The sequence below is a fragment of the Cucumis sativus genome, chromosome 5, assembly GCF_000004075.3.
Source record: "Cucumis sativus cultivar 9930 chromosome 5, Cucumber_9930_V3, whole genome shotgun sequence".
Lineage (NCBI taxonomy): Eukaryota > Viridiplantae > Streptophyta > Magnoliopsida > Cucurbitales > Cucurbitaceae > Cucumis > Cucumis sativus.
Genome location: NC_026659.2, coordinates 3,376,622 through 3,395,554, shown reverse-complemented (window position 1 = coordinate 3,395,554; position 18,933 = coordinate 3,376,622). Strand labels below are relative to the sequence as shown.

Genomic DNA, 18,933 nt, shown 5'->3' with positions numbered 1-18,933 from the left:
TATAATATATCAGTGATAGACCAATATTTGCAACATGGTATATCAGTGATAGACTTATATCATTGATAGAATTTGATAAATTTTGCTATATTTGCAAATTTTTTAAAATTGTGTTATATACTTAATTAATTTGAATTTAATTGCTAAATTTGCAACTATCCCTAAATTTAAATGGATCATATTGACAAATTAAATTTATTTTTGAAGGGAATGTTGAGCTTATTTCACTTGAAGCCCCGTCCATTAGGTTAATTTTATTATGAAATTAACTAATGGACAGTGAAGGAGTGACGACAAGACAGTGGAAAAAGAAAGAAAAATAAAATTTTTGTGTGGTTCGTATTTTGGACTGTGTATTCTGGGCACGAGGTTCTTCATTCTGTACGGTGGAGATTTTGTTTAGAGTTAGATTCTCGTTGATAGTTGGCTACCACATATTGTGAGATTTTTCCTTTTTTCTTTCATTGTCATTGTTGTTTGTTACCGGGATTGTTATTCTCGAGATATTTGCCTCTAGTTGTGACTAGGGAGAACTTTGTTGTACCCATTAAAGATTATAGTGGAGATTTTGACTTCGGTCCGTGGTTTTTTACTCCTCACGTTGAGGGAGTTTTTCCACGTTAAATTCGCTTATTATTATTGTTGAGTAGTATTCTATCAGCTTCACACAAGAGTGAGATAATTGGTCCAAGTCAAACGTGTTTATCCCAACAGAAAAAGTAATGAAAGGAATAGTCAATCTATCCAATAAAGAATGCAAATCTCTTTAGTTTTTTTTACGTGGGAACCTCAAATCTTAGTGTTAAAATCATTTTGAAAAAATAAAGTTCTACGAAAATTATTTGAAAAAATAGAGTAATCTTTTTGTTTTATATTTTTATTATTTTATTGCAACTCAATAAATTTAATGGATGAATTTTTTTTCTTTTTTATTTAATTTTGAGCTTTCTTTTTATTCTATAAGTGTATTTTTTAAAATTAAATAAAATTTTCTATTTCATATGTACCACGTTGAAACTACATTTCACATTTAAATTAAGATTAAAATGTAAAATTCAGGATTTATCAATTTTAGAAATTTAGAAGACAGTTGAACCACTCACATATAAATTTAAATTTATAACATTAAAGTGATTTAAATGTCTTTTAAATTTCTAAAATTGTTTAAATCCTAAATTTTGTAAGAAAATAAATATAATACTTAACATAAAGTTAGAAAATTAATTCAGCATTTTATTATTAATTTAAATATCAAAATGGTTTCAGTGTAACCTATGAAATAGAAAAAATTATTTAATTCTTAAGAATGCACTTACAACAATGAAAATGAGGTTCAAAATAAATAAAATAGAGACGAAAGGAAATCATATATCATTATATATAAATTCATTGAGTTACAATAAAATAATAAACAGATATAAAACAAAAATTACTGTTCAAAATTTAGAAAATACTGAACTTCAAAAAATTAGTAAAATACTTCTTTTTTATAACTCTATTTTTGCAAATAAATTTCATACAACTAACTTCTTCTTATACAACAATTTTTTCAAAATGACCTTATTTTAACACTAAACTCGAGATTATCAACATGGTGCACAAAAGTATACATCACACAGAATTTCAATCTTCCATCCTAATAATTTTTTAATTATACTAAAGCTTTTCATAGTGTTATATTCTATGAAATAAAATTAAAAGATTTTGATTATTGAGTTTTTCAAATTTTCTTATTTTTATTTATCGTGACACCTGTTTTTTTTTATTTAAACAAAATCTAATTTGTTTTCACTATTTAAATTATAAAAAAACACTTATTAATGTAGTTTTTTGATATATAATATTTAAGAAAAGTTAAATTCAAAACTTAAAAATAAATTATATTTGTTAATTTTCAGTCAGAAAAAGAAAAAAAATAATAAGAAATCCGAAATGCAAGTAAACGGTGGGCTTAGTCCATCTTTTTCAAAATTCAAAATTGACGCTCTTAACGGTCACATTTCTTTAGGGTTTACGCAACGGCTATTCTCTTCACCGATTATCATCCTATTTAAAGCCCTTCCATTTCTCCACTTCATCGAATCGTCTCGTTTCCTGTGGCAGCGTCAAAACTACTTCTTCAATCCAAACCAAAATTTCATCTTCCTATTGCAATGGATTTCTATACCTTGTCCAGGAGAGAGCTCCAAGCCCTTTGCAAGAGGAATAAGATTCCAGCCAATATCACTAATGTTGCCATGGCCGATGCCCTCGCCGCTCTTCAATCCGTGAGTCGTTTTCTTTCCTTTAGTGTTCCATCTTTTGATTTTGTATTGCTTGTTCAAGATTTGTTATTTTAGAACTGTGGGTCTTGTTGAGATTCTGAATCTTATTTTTGTTTATTGATTCTGTCGAATCTTGTGATTTTGGAGATTTTGGAAGTTAATTTTTAGATATTTCTTTATTCGCTCTTGATATAGGTTGAAGGAATCGAGGAGTTTTTGAATGGTGATAGATCTGGAGTACCTGAATCGCCGATGAAAGGAGAGGTTATTTCCTCGGAAATTCCACGAACTGCATTGAGAACTTCGACAAGAAGAAAAGCCGTCAAAGATGAGACAATTACCACTCGATCACGCCGAGGTGCAGCGGCAAGAGACACGGAGGAATCCGAAAACAGAGATCTTAATATGGCTTTGACTACTCCGTCATTGCCGGGTAGCCGGAGAAGAACTGCGGCGGCTTCTTCAGCTTGCAAGAAAGTTGATTTTCAGATGACGGTTGATGATCAGAAAGAGGATAAAGATCTGGATCAAGAAAAGAAAGAGATTGAAAATACCCCTGCTGTGCCTAAAAGCCAGAAGAGAGTTGCCGGGGCCTCAACTCGTAAACGAACCGAGACTAAGGACAGTGGGGCTGCAGAGCAACGAGTTTACAGTACTAGAAGGTCTGTCAGATTGCTGGAGAAGAATATGGAGAGCATGAGTTTGGGGGGAGATGAGAAAATGGAACCAATTACTGTCCATATGTCATTCGATGATATGCCTAACATTTCAGGTTTGCATTTTGTGATTGGCTTCTTCTTTTTTGTTTTTCCTATCGATCTGTTTTTGTTGAGAAATTTGATGATTGATAGCAATTGGTGCAGAACCCGTGAAGGAAAATATGGAATTAGAAACTGAATCTAAGAAAACCGATGAATCCGTAAGCAAATTAGATGAAGATTTGAGTGTGGAAGTTGATGATGGAGAGAAGAATGAGATGGGGACTGAAGTAAAACTCTCAGAGGAGGAACCAGAAATTGTTCTTGATGATCTGTTAAAATCTTTTGATGAAAATGTAATTAGTGCAAAGAGCGTTGATGATTCTATAACAGAGGGTATGAATAACCGTCAATAATTTTTCTTCATCTGTGTATTGAGCAATATTTAGCTGATATTTTTGTATGTTCTTTACATTTTTGCAGCACCTCATGCTAACTCGGATGTGAAATGCTTCTCTGAAGATGAAAAAGTAAATGAAGTTTCGAAAGATGATGATTCTGTGGAGAGTTCTGCTGAGGAAATCAATGAATCTGACAAATCTTCTCTGCCTACTGAAGACTTGGATGTTACTGAAGTTCACAAATCGAGCATTGCAGAAGAATTTGGTAAGGAGTTTGAATCTCAACAAAATGAGTCTACCTGTGAATTGGACCATAAAATTGAAGAAGATGTTGAAGAAGAAAAACACGTGAATAACTCTGCTGAAGAACTATCTCTTCCCCATGAAAATGTGGAAGAAGAAACCGAAGTCGGAGATGATGTCTTGAGCAGTGATAAAGAATCTTTGGAAGTGAAAGACGATCAAGATGAAAATGATTACAAATCAGATCCCACAACCGGAAATGAAGCATCAGATGCTGACATCGAAGGAGACAAGAAGGAAACGGAAATGGAGAAAAGTTCCGTTCAAGCTGAAGAAGATGATACAATTATCAACGAGTCCATGGAGGAGTTCCCTGAGAATGCTTCTGATGATTTGGTTGATGTCAAGATCCAATGGAAAGTGGAAGAAGAAACTCTTCCTAAAGACATAACTGTCGAAGCTATCGACTCACAACCAGAAATCCCAAATGCCATTGTTCAATGTGAGGAAGCTTTGGTGGAAATCACTACCACATCATCCAACAACAATGCAGTTCAATCATTGGCAACCCAATTCCCTAGGCCAACAATAGAAGCCAAATCTCCCGTTAAAGAACAAACCATTAGTCTGCTAATGGACAACCCAGATGTTGAGGAAGAAGAAGCTGAAAAAGAACAGAACCCAAAGTTCGTTCAGTTTGTGGTGAAGAATGATACTAGCCTAAGGCAGCTGAAGAAGTTGTTCAAGGAAAAACTCCAACTTAACAATAAGAAGATGGACAATAATAACATCAACACAAAAGTAAGCATGTTGAATTTTTTTACAACTAATGAAACTTGCATTTGTAGTCTGAATTTGAATTCTTAATAACATCATGATTATTATAATAAACAGGTTGTTGGAGGTGGCGTGAAGGTGAGAACTGCTTTACAACCAGTGCCGGAAAACAGAATGACCGTGGATGAATTGGAGAAGAGACATTAAAAGTCTAGAAAGAGAGCATTGTGCATGGTTCAAACTGTGGTTTGCCTCATGTTATTGATTTTGTGTTTGTTTTATTCTTTCCATGATGTTTTTTGAGAGGAGGGAACAATGAGGTAAACGATTAGTTTGTCTGAGTTTATGTTAATTAGTTCAATAATAAAAATGCTAGCAGTTTGTGTTTCAACTTTGGATGGGATTTGATGAAAACAACCGCTGTCTTAGTTGAATCTCTTAGATCCATTTTTCTTTCATCTGCCATTTTGATTTTCTTGATTTTATTATTCTCATCGTCGAAGTTGAGGGAGTAAAAACCAGTTTAAAAGAGACAAATATTGAAAATCATTAACCCTTCTATAGTTGTTGTTCTAGTTCAATCAAATCAAGTTGTTCTAGTTCAATCAAATCAAGTTGTTCTTTCTATTTTCCAAAGCTGGTTCATGAGCTGGTTTATGGAATTTTGCCAAGGCCAAGTAACCTGGAGGACTAAAATGATTTTTGTCTATATTTTACTTCTGTTTGCCAAGTCAAAGTTTCTAGTTTCTCTTATGTTTGTGAATTAGTAAATAATCATACCCCACGGTCCACGAAAATGAAAAGAAATAAAAAAAAAATTAGCATCGCAGCACCCAATTCTGTCGCATAGTGTGCTTGAATTGCATCACTCAATTTTTTGTGCAAATTATTAAAGTGCTTGAATTGCCATCCCTATGCAAACCTTTTCCACTAAAATAGCATGGTTTGTCACGTCCCATGAGTCTCACTTCTAACAACATTTTTCCTTCAAACTTTTGTAGCTACCAAATTGGATTTAGAGATGACATGTCTTCTTTGACAAGATAGCTAGATGCTTCCTTTGTTCGTTAGCATTTTCACGTGTAGTTCCTATTGTGATGGTTTGAACGGACATATGTTGAGAATATCTACCAATTTTTTCAAATAAAATCAACACGTTTTGTGTCGCTTGATAGAAACAATCTTGGAACCTGATACCATCTTGGAGAAGGATTTCTACAATTTCCAACACATTTGCTAGGGTAGGGTCGTATGCACCTCTATAGTCATAAGTTGTGTTACAACTATCATTGCCAACAATGAAAGAAGACCAAAATCTGCTTATGCTTTGGTCATTTATCCAAGTCTGACATTTTTTCATTCCTTGCATGTCCAAGGCTATTAGGCCATTTTCGTAACGGGTTTTAAAGCTAGTCTTATAGCCATGTTATTGGTCTTCCAATAGCTTTATAATTTAATGCATTTCAATTTGTTACGTGGGAGAACATTGAGTTGTAAATTAATTTTCTTCAGTCGTCACATTTTTATCTCCAATTAGATAAATAGGACCCCATCGATTCTCGTTGGCACCATATTACGATATGGTACTAAAAAGAGAGTTATTGTGTTGGTTCTCGATTTTAATAGAATAAGTTTCTCGAACACAAAACTTTGACTATTACTTCTAATTTACCTTCTATTGACGAAAACATGAAGCACATGACCCTTCTTATTTACTTGGAGAGTCATTTTTGAAGTGAAGATGTTGCATCATTGGTGTTAACATTCGTCATGTACCACAAGTAATTGTTGAAATCAATCATGACTCTTTTTTGTTACAAAAGAAGGTTTGCCACAATTTTACGTTTTCTTGTAGGGTGTCTTTCATAAGCTCTAAAGCCCGAACCCACAAAAGTTGTGCATTTTCTCTCTAATGTTGCTCCCTCGCAAATATAGATGTCTGAGAATTGATTTTGCAGGGTTGTAAACTTCCTTGTTGCACCCATCAAGAATGCTCATAGTCTAAGCTGGTACAAAATATTTGTCATCTGCTTGTAGATCTACGATGACATCTTTTTTACCATCTATGTTGCTAAAAAAGACAAACCACTCCCTCATTGTTGGGTTAGACAATTTCATTAAAGTTACAAAGCTACTAAAATTTTGGTCTAAGTGTGTGCCGCTAGTGAGAATCTTCTCAGCCAACTTGATTGAAGCATGAAGTTGTTTGAGATGTCCCCCATTTAGGTTGATTCGAGTTTCCATATTCATTAAGTGGAGCATGGCAATCGTAAGATGTAGTCATGAATGAACCTCTTGATGTTCTTCCAACATTTCTGCCTACATGATACATGTAATGATTGATATGAAGGCGTCACTATATTGATAAAATCTTGCCACATAAAATGTTACATCTTCAACAGTTCTGTAAAGGTCTTTGTCAATTTCTTGAACCATCCCACCCAATTTTTAGTGAACATTTTTGGGTTCTTAGGATTGTTTGGAGTAAAATTATCATAGGGGTATCACTTTATTGACACATGATCTATGGAACACAAATATTCAAATATTCGACCATTTGAGTACACCAATTGATATATGCTTTCCCCGCATCTCCATAAGGTGTCATCACATTTCTATACTCATTTTCGATTTGAGCTAATATTATCGACCCTCCTTATGATGCAAAGGGGTTAACTTGTTTACACATATTCACTACTTTTGGCGTGAAAATGTGCATTTCATTCTTGTAGACCTGATTGGTAGTTTGCAGTTGGATTCCTGACATATTGTGTAACTACAATGGAAAGTCTTTGTAGTTCCACTCGACACACACGTAAGTACCAATACTCATGACAACGTAGAGGCCGACATCTTGGACAAGCTTGAAAGAATTTGATAAAATCTAGACGTTTAGAGGAATAATATTTTCATCATTGAGGCTTGTGACGATCTTAAAAAATGTGTATGTCTCGATTGCATCAAGTCCACAATCTTTAGTTTTTTGAATAAGATCATGCCACATTGCTTAAGTGATGCGTGGATAATAAATTGAACCCGAGAATACCATAATACGTTATTCGTCATTGATAATTACAACATTTGAATCATATGAAATATTATCTCTTCTATTAAAAGACATGAAAGCTAAAGTTGCAACAAGGGGAAGAACAAGCCATTGAAGAAGCTCATTTGTACTCTTGATGGATGTGCTTATTTATACAGGAAGACATGGTGCTAAGGCAAGAGATCTTTTCTATCTATATTTGTATTCTAATGGATGAATTCTAATCATATAGAAAGTGTCAATGAATTTTAACTGACAAAACTCTATCTATATGAGTTGCTTTCTCTAGATTTGTGAAGTACTAATTTGCTACATCCTTAAATAACTTTTTAACCCATTAGAAAATATCATATACATTTAACAAATTTGTATGTTTGTGAGAACCAAACCAATGCTTCCACCAGAACAACTCACACATGTTTATATCAGAAGAAAAACTATAACATCATAGTTTTTAAACCTTTTTCTCAGAAGGCATACTCCATAGACCAAACTTGAAAATTAGAGGACTAAGAAAAAAGTAATTTTTTCACAAACAAATACAACTAAAAAAAAGTTGAAAAACTGTGTAGTCTAGCAGTTAGTTAGTGGTGAGCAAAAGAAGTAGGCGTGTGGCTATGAGTGTGTCCAACTCCACCACATTCCTCACCCAATAAACACACACCATATTTATATCACAATCATCATCCTCCATTTTCCCCCAAATTTCAAATCTCCCCATCTCCACAAAAATGTCATCCGCCATTGTTGCAGCAAGCTCATCCTCCTCCTGCTCCGCCGCCTACACCAGATCCTCCATCAGATCTTCCCCTCACTTCCCATCTCCAAAACCATCTGTTTCGCTGACTACTCAGGTATTCCAAATAAAACCCAAATCCCCGTTTCCTTGCTTGGGCTTTCTACTGACTGTTGTTGTTTGTTCTTCAGAAAAGCGTTTTTCTAGGGTTGTCGGTGGCGGAGGCTAAGAAGGGGGTGTCGCATTGGTTTACGGCGGAGAATACAGAGGCCGAGGGCGGTAAGCGGTCGAAGGGGCTTCAAATTAGAGCGGCGAAGACTGCCGGAGCTTCCAAGACGATTGAGGTTGAAGTTGATAAGCCGTTGGGTCTTACTTTGGGGCAGAAATCTGGCGGTGGCGTTGTCATCACTGTAAGTAATTTTTGGTTTCGTTCTTGCTGTTTTGTGGGTTTGGATAATCTGTGATCAAGAATGGATGATTGCTTATTGTTTATTCTTTTTATTATATGGAAAAATCATTAACTAATTGTGTATTTTGAACCAAACAATAAAGATTATGGAGATATCGATGTGGACAATATTTATAAAAAAAGAATTCAAAACAATATTTATATTACTTTTTGTAACTTTTTCTAAAGTATATAAAAATTCGAAAATCAAGTTTGAAGTTGCTTATTTGCATCTTTTTCTTTTTTAGCACAATAGAGTTAAAAGAGATTTAAACAAGGTCTTTTGATCTTAAGGTATTAAGCACATACCAACTGAGTTAAGCTCTAGTTGATTATTTCTAATTTTTTTTTATGCATATCTAATTTTCATATATAGTTGCTTGCTTTTGGTTTATAATAACAAATAACTCGTACATAATTCTATTTTTATTTTTATTAAAAGAGTGCAAAGAAAGAAAAAGAAAAAAGAAATGAGAAATAAGAATGTGACCATACCGATTAACTTCGTTTATGGATTATGATTACTAATAAGAGGGGTTGTAGATGTGTTCTCTTGGAAGAACAGAGTATATTTAGAACTTTGTTAAATTATTTTTACAAATTCATCTAAAAACTTCTAGTTTACTGTTTTAATGTTCATTCTCAAACTCATTTATTATTATAATTTGCTATTATAAAAGTTAAAACTAATCAACAAATTTATAACTGAGGTCATTGATTGGTGTGTTCGTCTCCGACACTTTTAACACTTGTTAAATACATATCAAACATTTAGTGCAATTGTGTAATACATCAAATTAATTTTTTAAACATATGTATCGGTCCATTTGCTTTGAATTTTCTTCTATATATAAAAAAAATATATATTTTAAAATGTATGTTTAAATCAATGTGCCCTTGTCATGTTTGTATCCTACATTTAGAAAAACAACGTTCTCCATGTTCGTGTCCTAACGTGTTTGTGTATTGTATTTGTATCCATACATCTAGACCTACAATTTAGATGAAGTTTGACTCTAATTTCTGTGATTTTGAAAGTTAGAATATAGTTCTTATGGTTTGATAAAACCGTGTAAATAGTCCTTATAGTTTATTAAATTCTATCACACTATGGAGATTAAATTCTAATTATAAACTATAGAGACGATCAAATTGAAACAAAATCTTACTATGATGGATTCGTAGATGTGGAATTTGTGTGGATGCATTTGTAATTTGAGGTAATTTTGTATGTTGGATTAGGCAGTGGATGGGGGAGGGAATGCAGCAAAAGCAGGGTTAAAATCAGGAGATCAAGTTCTATACACAAGCAGTTTCTTTGGAGATGAATTATGGCCTGCTGATAAGTTGGGATTTACCAAAACTGCCATTCAAGCCAAGCCTGATTCTGTCTACTTTGTTGTTAGCAGGTTTCTTTCCCTCTCCTTTCATCTTCTTCTTATATATACTTTAACTTTGATTTCACTTTCTTACTACTTTTTGTAAGTTCTTAGTTAATGGCCTGAATTATTCAATATTCTGTTTAATGGTTTGATTTTGTATAAAAGAACTGTTTAAGTCCTTAAGATTAGTATTTTATTTGTTTAAAAAACTACCCTTTTGATCAACTTCTACAACTATTGTAGTCCTTACCACTTTTTTTTCTATTGTTCACATTTTTTATTCCCCAAATTTTAAAAATGAAACAAATTTTTTAAAACAATCTCGTTTTAGAAAAATTTGGGTGAGATTTTGAAAATATTAGTTCGAACAAAGATTTCGATAACAATTTGGTTTTTGGATTTTTCATTCTTTAAAATTAAGTCTACGAACATACTTAAAATGTCTTATCAAATCATGAAGAATGGATTAAAATATTTTAAAAGAAAAGTAGAAACAATTTATCATGTGACAAATCATAATTGAATAACTTTGTTGCATCCATAATGCACTTCAGTATTTTTCATTTTGAAAATCATGAAAGAATAGGGTTAATTTTTTAGAAATTGACTATAACTATTATTTTAAAAATCAATAGTTAAAATGCTTACCTAAGAAAAATAAAACCAGGATGAGGAAATAATAGAAAATCAAACAAAAGACAAATCATTATCCAACGATCAGACCTAAACCGTTATTAAAGAATACCAAGAGGACACTGAATTTGATCCAACCCTGAAACATTTCTTTTGCAATAAATAACAGTAAACTTTAATGAAAGCTTACTAACTTTTTAAGAAAACTTCACAAACAATATATGATGTATATTAACTTGTAAAATGTTGTTAAAACAGAGGTGCTGAGGTGGATGTTAAACGACTCCCAAAGAGACCTGCGCCACCTCGCTTTGGAAGAAAACTTACTGATGCACAAAAGGTAAAGCATCACTCAGCCATTATAATGTAACCTTTTGTATTAAATTTACTTCATCTTTAGGCTTTAGCTTCATGGTTTTTGCATTACTATGTGTTGTGCAGGCTAAAGCAACTCACATATGCCTGGATTGTGGATATATTTACACCCTATCGAAACCCTTCGACGAGCAGGTTTGTCTTGATCTCGGCTCTTTTAAACCATTTTCACTAAGTTAAGATCAGATAGGCAAGAGTATAGTTTAGTGGATATGACACCAATTCCTAATTCAGAAATCAAGGGTTTGATCTCCACTCTGTAACTGTCGAACTGAAAAAAGAATGACTTGTTAATATAAGATGATGCCTTAGCTTGTATATCCATATCATCTAAAAGAAAATGTTGGTTGCTAATAGTGATAAGTAAGGATGTTATTGTATTATTCTACATCTAAATAATATGTGAATAACAATATATACTCAAATTTGGTCGCTAATGACGTTGTTAATACAAGTTCAAAGAGATAGATTATATGTAATAACGAGGTGGGCTAAGTCAAGTTAATCAAACAGTAATACTACGTCGGGCTTGAGCCAAGCCTATGGATGTGCTGGGGGGGGTTAGGTTGACTCAAGTGAGATGAGTCACATGTCATTTGACAAGGCTATATTGGATGTGTTTGTTTTTTAAGCATAGTCTGGATTGTATAATTCTTTCAAAACACGAGTAAACTTAATTGTGCTATTAAACATATATCATCAACGTAGAAGTCAAAGTTTTGAAACTCTACTGAGTTTCGTTTTGTTGTTTGAACTAAATGAGTGGTGTTTGGATGGTGCAGCCTGATGGATATGCATGCCCTCAATGTATAGCACCAAAGAAAAGGTTTGCAAAATATGATGTGAGCACAGGAAAAGCAGTAGGAGGAGGTTTGCCTCCAATTGGAGTCATTGCTGGTTTGGTTGCTGGCATTGGAGCTGTTGGAGCATTGCTTGTTTATGGCCTTCAGTGATACTCATTCCATTATATCCAAAACTTGTATCATTTATCATTTTCCTAATTCATAGTTCCTTCTTATTTCCATTTCTTTAACCTTGATCTTTTTGTCCTCACATTTTCGAGCTGCACATATGTTAATATTATAAATTATATTCGATTCACTTGTATAAGATCCTTTTCTTGAGGAAATAAAATTTTAATGGAAGCCCTTTTAAGAAAAAGACGTGTTGGTTGCATTCTGATAATGGTTGTTTGATATAAATTTGAGAAATTGTCTTTTAGCAATCATTGATTATAGATTTCAATTACTTGTGTATTTTCCTTATGGATCCAATGATACAAAATTGCTAGTCACTTGTGTTGGCTATCAATCATTTTTGTTTGTGGCAACATAATCTTTTGCTGATATTCGATTAATTCAAGTTGAAGACTAAAGTCCAAGATATGAGTGATTTTAAAAAAATAATTGACTCAATTAATCACTGTTGTTAATTTTGGAAGTTTGCTCTTTAAATGGCTAGAAATCCCCCTTTTATTGTTGTAAGAAAATTAGACCAAATTTGACAACTAGTTTGTTTCTAGTCATTTTAAAGTAAAACTATGAGATGAAACAAGGATGTACTATACTTGAATGAAAGAGATTGATTTGGACACTTTAGTTCTAGTTTGGAGTGTTTCTCATATTTTTAGTGCTCAAAGCTATTGGGTAACATGTGGTAGACCAACAATGTCAGATGATGAGTGTGTTGACAACAGTGCATTACGACAAGACTACAAATCTACCGTTTTGAATTTGAACGTGACAAAGATGATACAATAATAAGTAGTAGATAGTAGCAATGCATTCGACGACATGCTAGGAAATGTAGAATAACAATGGTAAGAAACAATACCAAAATTAGTGAAAAAAATAGTGAAGTTTCAATGTCTTATCGTCAATTGTTATCGTAAAAGAAAGAAAAATGTAGGTTCATAAAAGAGGAAAGAAGAAAGAATATGCAATGCAAAAGCAAGAATAACATAACAGGGGAACATATAAAGAAAAAGTATTAAAAAAAAAAAAAAGCAGTCGTCAGCTTTCGAAGTTGTGCATAGTGAAAATCTGCTTTGGTGTACCATCCACTCTCTTCGACACCGCAACACCAACTTTACGTTTTCTTGCTATTGCTTTAAAGCAAACACCCAAAGATTGGCCAATACAACAACAAAAACCCACAAGTTCTTGAACAAAAAAAAGGGTTTTTGAGACTTCCCATTGAGTGACTCTGTAAGAAATCAGTCCTCCTCCACATTAGAGAGCAAAAGGGATGGAGAGAAAGGTTTTGGTGGTGTGTTCTGTTGTGGGTTTATTGGGAATTTTATCAGCTGTTACTGGGTTTGTTGCTGAAGCTACACGAATCAAGGTCATTTTTTCTTTTATTTCTGCTTGCAACCCATCTTTAGTTTTCTTTCGTTTGTTCTTTTTAACATTGGATTTTCACTTGCATTTGGGTTTCTGTTTGTGGGTTTCTCTTGTATTTCTCGACCATTCTCTTGGCTGATGAAATTAATAAGGAAAATGGAAGGGGGGAAGTTCTTTTTCATGTTAAGGTCTTTTGTGAACTTTAGATGGCAATGCATCTTATTGGAATAGTTGCAGTTCTGTTGATATTTTGATTGTTCGAAACTTCGAAATTTAAGGGTTCCTTTTTCAGTTTTTCTCATTTTTTTGGATAGTTTCTCACTGAAACAACATACAACTTGTGGTTTAGATTGGTGCTTGAGATCAATGTTGCCTCTGTTTTGTCTTTTTCTTCTTTTTCCTTCTGTCTATTGAAGCTTGGAGGTCCGAACTAAATAAAGGAATTAAGAAAATTGAGTTGTAAAATGTCCCATATTTGTGGCTTTAGAAAGGAGAAAGCGGAGACTCCCATTTAATACCCCTATTCCATGCTCGTCATGGAGAAAAAACAGAACGTAGGCTACTTTATTGAATCTGTTTCTCTACTAGCTTTTACTTGGAAGTTGGAGCATGTTGTCTCCTTTTTGTAATTTTATTCTAAACACCCTTTCTAGTCGTTGGAGGTGTTTTTTTTTGTAACTATCTCTCATTAAGATATTTTTTTAATTCAATTTCATCACATCAATGAATGGTTACTGGCAAAGACAGAAGAAGACTGTCACGAATGGTCAGGTTGCAGGTTGTGAATGGTGATGGGTTTTGGGTTGAATGGTTGTGGGTTATGGGTTGAATGGGTGTGGGTTGTGAGATCAGCTGCAAAGCCAAATAGATGACAATGCAATGAGCAGATGGTTGAAGACTAGGTTAGGGATCGGGATGGAAAGTTTTTACTTTTTAGAGTCAAGAGGAATTAGGAGAGAGAGATAGAGGATGGTAGGCGAAGGAGGGAGGAAGTGAACAGTTAGCATCATCTGAGAAGCGGTGGCAAGGTTGAGGTTGAGGGGAGGGGAAGGGGACAAAAGAGAGTCTAGATTGATGGTAGGTCTTGTTTTTCTAGAAATAATTCCAAGAATATGTAGCCGCTTAACACATTACGTAAGCTGGGGGGGTTGGGGGATTTGAACAACAGACTTCTTAGTCCTCACTACATATAGATGCTGGTTGAGCTAAGCTCTTTTGGATAAATCTTAGAAATCGCGGTACTCCACTGCCAATAGAGTGTTGGCTGTCTAGTTGTCATGCTGGAAGCTGATACTGATATCCTCTCAACTGACAACTCTATATCAAGGTTTGTTTAGCCTCCATCAGATTTAGGAAATTCAATCAGCTCATGGTCCTTCGCGTCGTTAAGGCTTGTTTTCTGACCAAGAGGCATAGCCTTGTGCTCCATATTTTAGACACAATAGTTTTCTACTTTTTTTTTAAATTTTGTTTTTCCCATAGGGAGGATTTCTCATATAAATACCTCCAAATCCATTTGCAGGAAGGGCCTGATTTCTTTCCTTTAAGTTTCTAAAGTCGTCCAAATTAGGTGGGCAGCTGCACCTTTGCCAGTTTACTAAGCAAAGCTTACTTTCTCATTTCTAGGATGTACCAGAAAAAATTCCTCTAAAATGTCTCCAATCGTTTGTTCACTGATTTTGGAGTTTTGAAGTTAGGCATTGTTAAATTGGAGAGGGCCGCTTGGATTATTTCAACTATACCACCCTTTGATATGGAATGATTGCTCCATTTGGTGAGGTTATCTTCAGCTTTATCGAAAATAGGCAGCAGAAAGACTTGGAGCAGAGAGGCAGACTAAATGAGTGGAAGGCTATGAACAATAAATATTTCTGACTTGTAGTTGATATTCCTGCCCCACTTCTTCGAAAATATTAAACAGTATTTTAATATATATACATCTGCATCCATATGTATATATATCTCTTTTTTTGTCCTAGTTGACTTTGACAAGTCAAAGTCAATTTTCAGGCCAAGATGAAGCCCAACAACTCTATCCTAGCCCAACCTCGAATTCCTTGAATCCAATAAATTTAGGAAATCCAAACAAATGAATTATCTCCTCAAATTAAACAAATTTAGCTCCAAAATCCTATAATTGAAAGTGAATCAACCAAATTAAAACCAATAGTTTATTTCAAGCAACAAGTGGATCTTAGTCCATCACAATCTAAATTACTTAATCAAGATGAAATTCAAAGGAAGACTTTGGTTGACGGAAATTAACTACGTTCGAAAATGTGGGACGTTACATATAATGAGAAGAACACTGCGATTATTCTAACCATAGCGATCATTTATTTGTTTCATTATTATTTTTGGATATCAGTTTGAATGGATTAGGAACCCATTATTTTCATGATTTTTGTAGTTTCCTTGTGCAAAAAAAAGAAAAAAAGAAAAAAAAACAATTTCAGTTAACGGTTGTATAAATTGCAGTCAAATCTTTGAACTGATTATTTAGATGGTGTAATTACCTATTGTTTTGGCATTATTTGTTCTTGGTTTGTGAATTGTTTCCTGAATCTATGAAAAGGAGTAACACAAAATTGATTCCAATTTTTCTAACAGGGCTCTCAGGTGCAGTTTATCTCTACATCTGAGTGTGCATATCCGCGAAGTCCAGCAATGGGTCTTGGTTTAACTGCTGCAATTTCTCTGTTAATTGCACAACTAATTGTAAATGTTTCTAGTGGTTGCATTTGTTGCAAAAGAAGTCCCAATCCTTCCAATCCTAATTGGAAAATAGCACTCTTGAGCTTCGTTATTTCATGGTAAGGGGTCTATGAACCATTCTAATTGAATTAACATTCCATCTTTTTACAGTTACATATCTTTCTAACTGGAGAAACAAATCATTATTTTTGTCAAATGCCATTCCTTGAGTTGTGAATTTGAGCTAACACTAGGCCTGACTTTTGAAATAGTTGGAAATGATGGTGGTTGTTGAATTTCAGAATGCCTTTCCGTTTGATAGTCAAACAGGAATTGGGGTGCGAATTTGGTCAAATTTGATCAGTATTTATGCTGTTTTACTCTAGATGCTCTAATGCTCTCCCCATCCTGAGTAATCTCTGAAGTTCATTATACAGTTCACTGGTAGAGAATATTCATCTCATCTCCCAATTGGAATTAGTTGCACCTAGACAAATACTTTGGAAGTTGCTGATTTTTTTCTGGCAGTACTATAACTCATTAGTCATCTGGGCTGTCTATTGAGTGGTTAATGGTTCATTATGAGTTATGACAGTTAACTAACAGGTGGGTGGGTTGTAGGATTGTTTGAGGAAGAAGGGAATTAGCTTTGGGATGCAGTGAAGATGTCATCAGTCGCCAATTTTCTTCTTGTAATAAATTTGTTCTCTCCTCAGCTTTCCTTGTTTTATACTCTACTACACTAATATGGAAATGTCTGGTATTGATATACTGATCGAGTTAGAATATAAATGATGTATGAGAGTTAGAGCCTTAGAAGAGTGATCTCCGCTCCACTCTGAAAGTCACTTCCCATCGACTAATCTCCCACCCTTCTCCTCTCTGGTATCAAATTCTCATCTTTTTTCCTCAAATTTTCTGTCAAAACCTGGCCTGACATAGTTAGTCCTAAAAGTTTGAAAGAACCAACTGGTTTTATCCCAAGATTACTCTTCAATCATTGTTGGTCCCCCCCCAAATGTTACCTAGAGAATAATTACAAATTTACAAAAAAAGCTTTGATATTAAAGCCCAAAGTGACATTTGAAACCTCACGAGGGTCCATACCCTTCCCTCTGAACCCTCCATTGTTCATCCCCCCCCCCCCCCCCCCCCCCCACCTAGAGAATAATTACAAATTTACAAAAAAGCTTTGATATTAGAGCCCAAAGTGACATGTGAAACCTCACGAGGGTCCCCTCTGAACCCTCCATTGTTCATCTCCCTCCCCCCCCCAAAAAAAAAAAAAAAAAATCCCATAAAAACAGGCACACACCCAGCGAACTAGAAGCCTATCTACAGTGTTCACCCAACCAAGCAAAGCTCTTGATGGGTAATACTGCTGGAGTTCGTGTTTTCATTTAGGATCTAAATTGACTGGTATAATGGCTTCTTTAATTTGGCGTAGGAGTAATATTTTCAGTAATTTTGGCCCTGGCCTGATCTCCCCTCATCAAACAAATTTCATGCTCTGTTTGATGTCATGTCGCTCTAGATGGCTATCTATCTACCTAAGGAAGCTAAAATTCTTTGGCGTTAATTACTAAGAGCATTCATTTGGTATTGGCGTTAATGGGCTATTCCTTGTGTTTTAGGAAGGTTAGAAAGAATCTGTGGGAGGAAAGGCAAATCTTTCAAGATCTTAGTTGAGCGTATTTTTTTCTAATTGCTTCTTGGTGTAAACACTACAAAGCCTTCGTATAGTAAGTCCTTTCTTTTAAGTTCTCTAGCCCAACTCTTTTCTATGTTTCATTTCACGAATGAAATAGTCTCTTAGATTAGTGCAACCTTTTTTGAGACAGAATAGAATATAAATGGAACCAACTTTAACTAACCACAAGGGGTTTCAATTATTAATTTTTCCACATGGGATCTGGACCCAGAACCTAGGAGGGTATATCCTAACTTCCTGTACTGTGTAACCTTACCATCGGTTCATGACTGTGAGAGGCAGAACTTGCATTGGAATGGGTATATCGTTAAGTGGTCATCCTTTTATTTTGAAGGGGAGGTAATGATTGTCAGTAATAAACATTTTTTTACTTTAGAAGCAGCTATTTTACTCTTTTGCCCTTCTCTCCATCTTCTCTCAAGTCAGCATATGCTGAGAAGGATGTTTTTGTTTGCTACAACTTCAAATTTATTACACGGTCCTACACATTTTGAGGAATTTAAGTTCATAATCTTGTATGTTTTACACCATTAGTTTATGTCTTGATGTCATATTCCATTTGGCTGAGTTTTCAGGTTCAGTTTCGTAATTGCCTTCTTGTTATTGCTGACTGGTGCTGCCCTTAACGATCAGCACGGTGGAGGAACTATGTACTTTGGTAATTATTACTATTACTGCTATGTCGTGAAACCCGGAGTCTTTGCTGGAGGCGCCATTCTGTCACTTGCAAGTGTTTTATTGGCAATAGTCTATTACCTCACTTTGAATTTGGCAAAAAACAATAGCCCATTGTGGGGGAATTCTGCTCCAGCTCAAGGCATTGCTTTGGGGCAGCCTCAGTTTCCACCACAAAACACTCAGCAACCTGTTTTCGTTCACGAAGACACGTACGCACGACGACAGTATGCATGATTCATAAATGGTCTCCAAGCAACTTTTGTGAGTTGGTGAGCTTGTGAAGACACTAAGTACTTAGAGAGTGGAAACTTTAGAAGGATATGGAAATTTGTTGCTCCTCAGCATTTGGCTGTGTAGGTTAGCTGAGGGATGTTGTATAGTAAGATTATCATCAAAACAGAACATGTAGTATTTATGTGAAAAAGGAATGTATTTGGGACTCTGTTTTTGTTTTATTTTTAGGATTTATTTGGAACTCAATCTCTAATGGTGGATTAAAATGTGA

General features: G+C 34.5%; 3 protein-coding genes across 4 annotated transcripts; all 3 read left to right on the top strand.

Annotated features, from left to right (window-relative positions):
- The first annotated feature begins 2,062 nt into the window (after positions 1–2,062).
- On the top strand, positions 2,063–4,817 carry LOC101215928 (probable serine/threonine-protein kinase kinX). Of its 2 annotated transcripts, none has more exons than XM_011656563.2 (5): positions 2,063–2,267; positions 2,460–3,036; positions 3,128–3,358; positions 3,446–4,407; positions 4,501–4,817. In XM_011656563.2, exons 1-5 carry the CDS (start codon positions 2,154–2,156, stop codon positions 4,588–4,590), a joined length of 1,974 nt encoding a protein of 657 aa, XP_011654865.2. In that variant the 5' UTR covers positions 2,063–2,153; the 3' UTR covers positions 4,591–4,817. The 2 variants fall into 2 exon arrangements, with proteins under 2 accessions (XP_011654865.2, XP_031742149.1); XM_031886289.1 differs by having other exon boundaries at positions 3,116–3,358.
- Positions 4,818–8,046: 3,229 nt separating this feature from the next.
- Positions 8,047–12,179, top strand: LOC101215685. The gene is made up of 6 exons (XM_004143609.3): positions 8,047–8,283; positions 8,357–8,575; positions 9,856–10,022; positions 10,887–10,968; positions 11,070–11,138; positions 11,786–12,179. The coding sequence occupies exons 1-6, from the start codon at positions 8,161–8,163 to the stop codon at positions 11,954–11,956; spliced, it is 831 nt and encodes a 276-aa protein (XP_004143657.1). The 5' UTR covers positions 8,047–8,160; the 3' UTR covers positions 11,957–12,179.
- Positions 12,180–12,859: 680 nt separating this feature from the next.
- On the top strand, positions 12,860–18,908 carry LOC101216661. The gene is made up of 3 exons (XM_004143613.3): positions 12,860–13,346; positions 15,956–16,158; positions 18,326–18,908. Exons 1-3 carry the CDS (start codon positions 13,251–13,253, stop codon positions 18,660–18,662), a joined length of 636 nt encoding a protein of 211 aa, XP_004143661.1. The 5' UTR covers positions 12,860–13,250; the 3' UTR covers positions 18,663–18,908.
- The last annotated feature ends 25 nt before the right edge of the window (positions 18,909–18,933 follow it).

Coding starts and splice junctions, on each gene's coding strand:
- LOC101216661 (XM_004143613.3), top strand. CDS start 13,251: ATGGAGAGAAAGGTTTTGGTGGTGTGTTCTGTTGTGGGTTTATTGGGA. Junction 13,347..15,955: donor CTGAAGCTACACGAATCAAG/GTCATTTTTTCT, acceptor TTTTTCTAACAG/GGCTCTCAGGTGCAGTTTAT. Junction 16,159..18,325: donor TTGAGCTTCGTTATTTCATG/GTAAGGGGTCTA, acceptor CTGAGTTTTCAG/GTTCAGTTTCGTAATTGCCT.
- LOC101215928 (XM_031886289.1), top strand. CDS start 2,154: ATGGATTTCTATACCTTGTCCAGGAGAGAGCTCCAAGCCCTTTGCAAG. Junction 3,037..3,115: donor TGATATGCCTAACATTTCAG/GTTTGCATTTTG, acceptor GATGATTGATAG/CAATTGGTGCAGAACCCGTG. Junction 4,408..4,500: donor ATAATAACATCAACACAAAA/GTAAGCATGTTG, acceptor TATAATAAACAG/GTTGTTGGAGGTGGCGTGAA.
- LOC101215685 (XM_004143609.3), top strand. CDS start 8,161: ATGTCATCCGCCATTGTTGCAGCAAGCTCATCCTCCTCCTGCTCCGCC. Junction 8,576..9,855: donor GCGGTGGCGTTGTCATCACT/GTAAGTAATTTT, acceptor ATGTTGGATTAG/GCAGTGGATGGGGGAGGGAA. Junction 10,969..11,069: donor AACTTACTGATGCACAAAAG/GTAAAGCATCAC, acceptor TGTGTTGTGCAG/GCTAAAGCAACTCACATATG.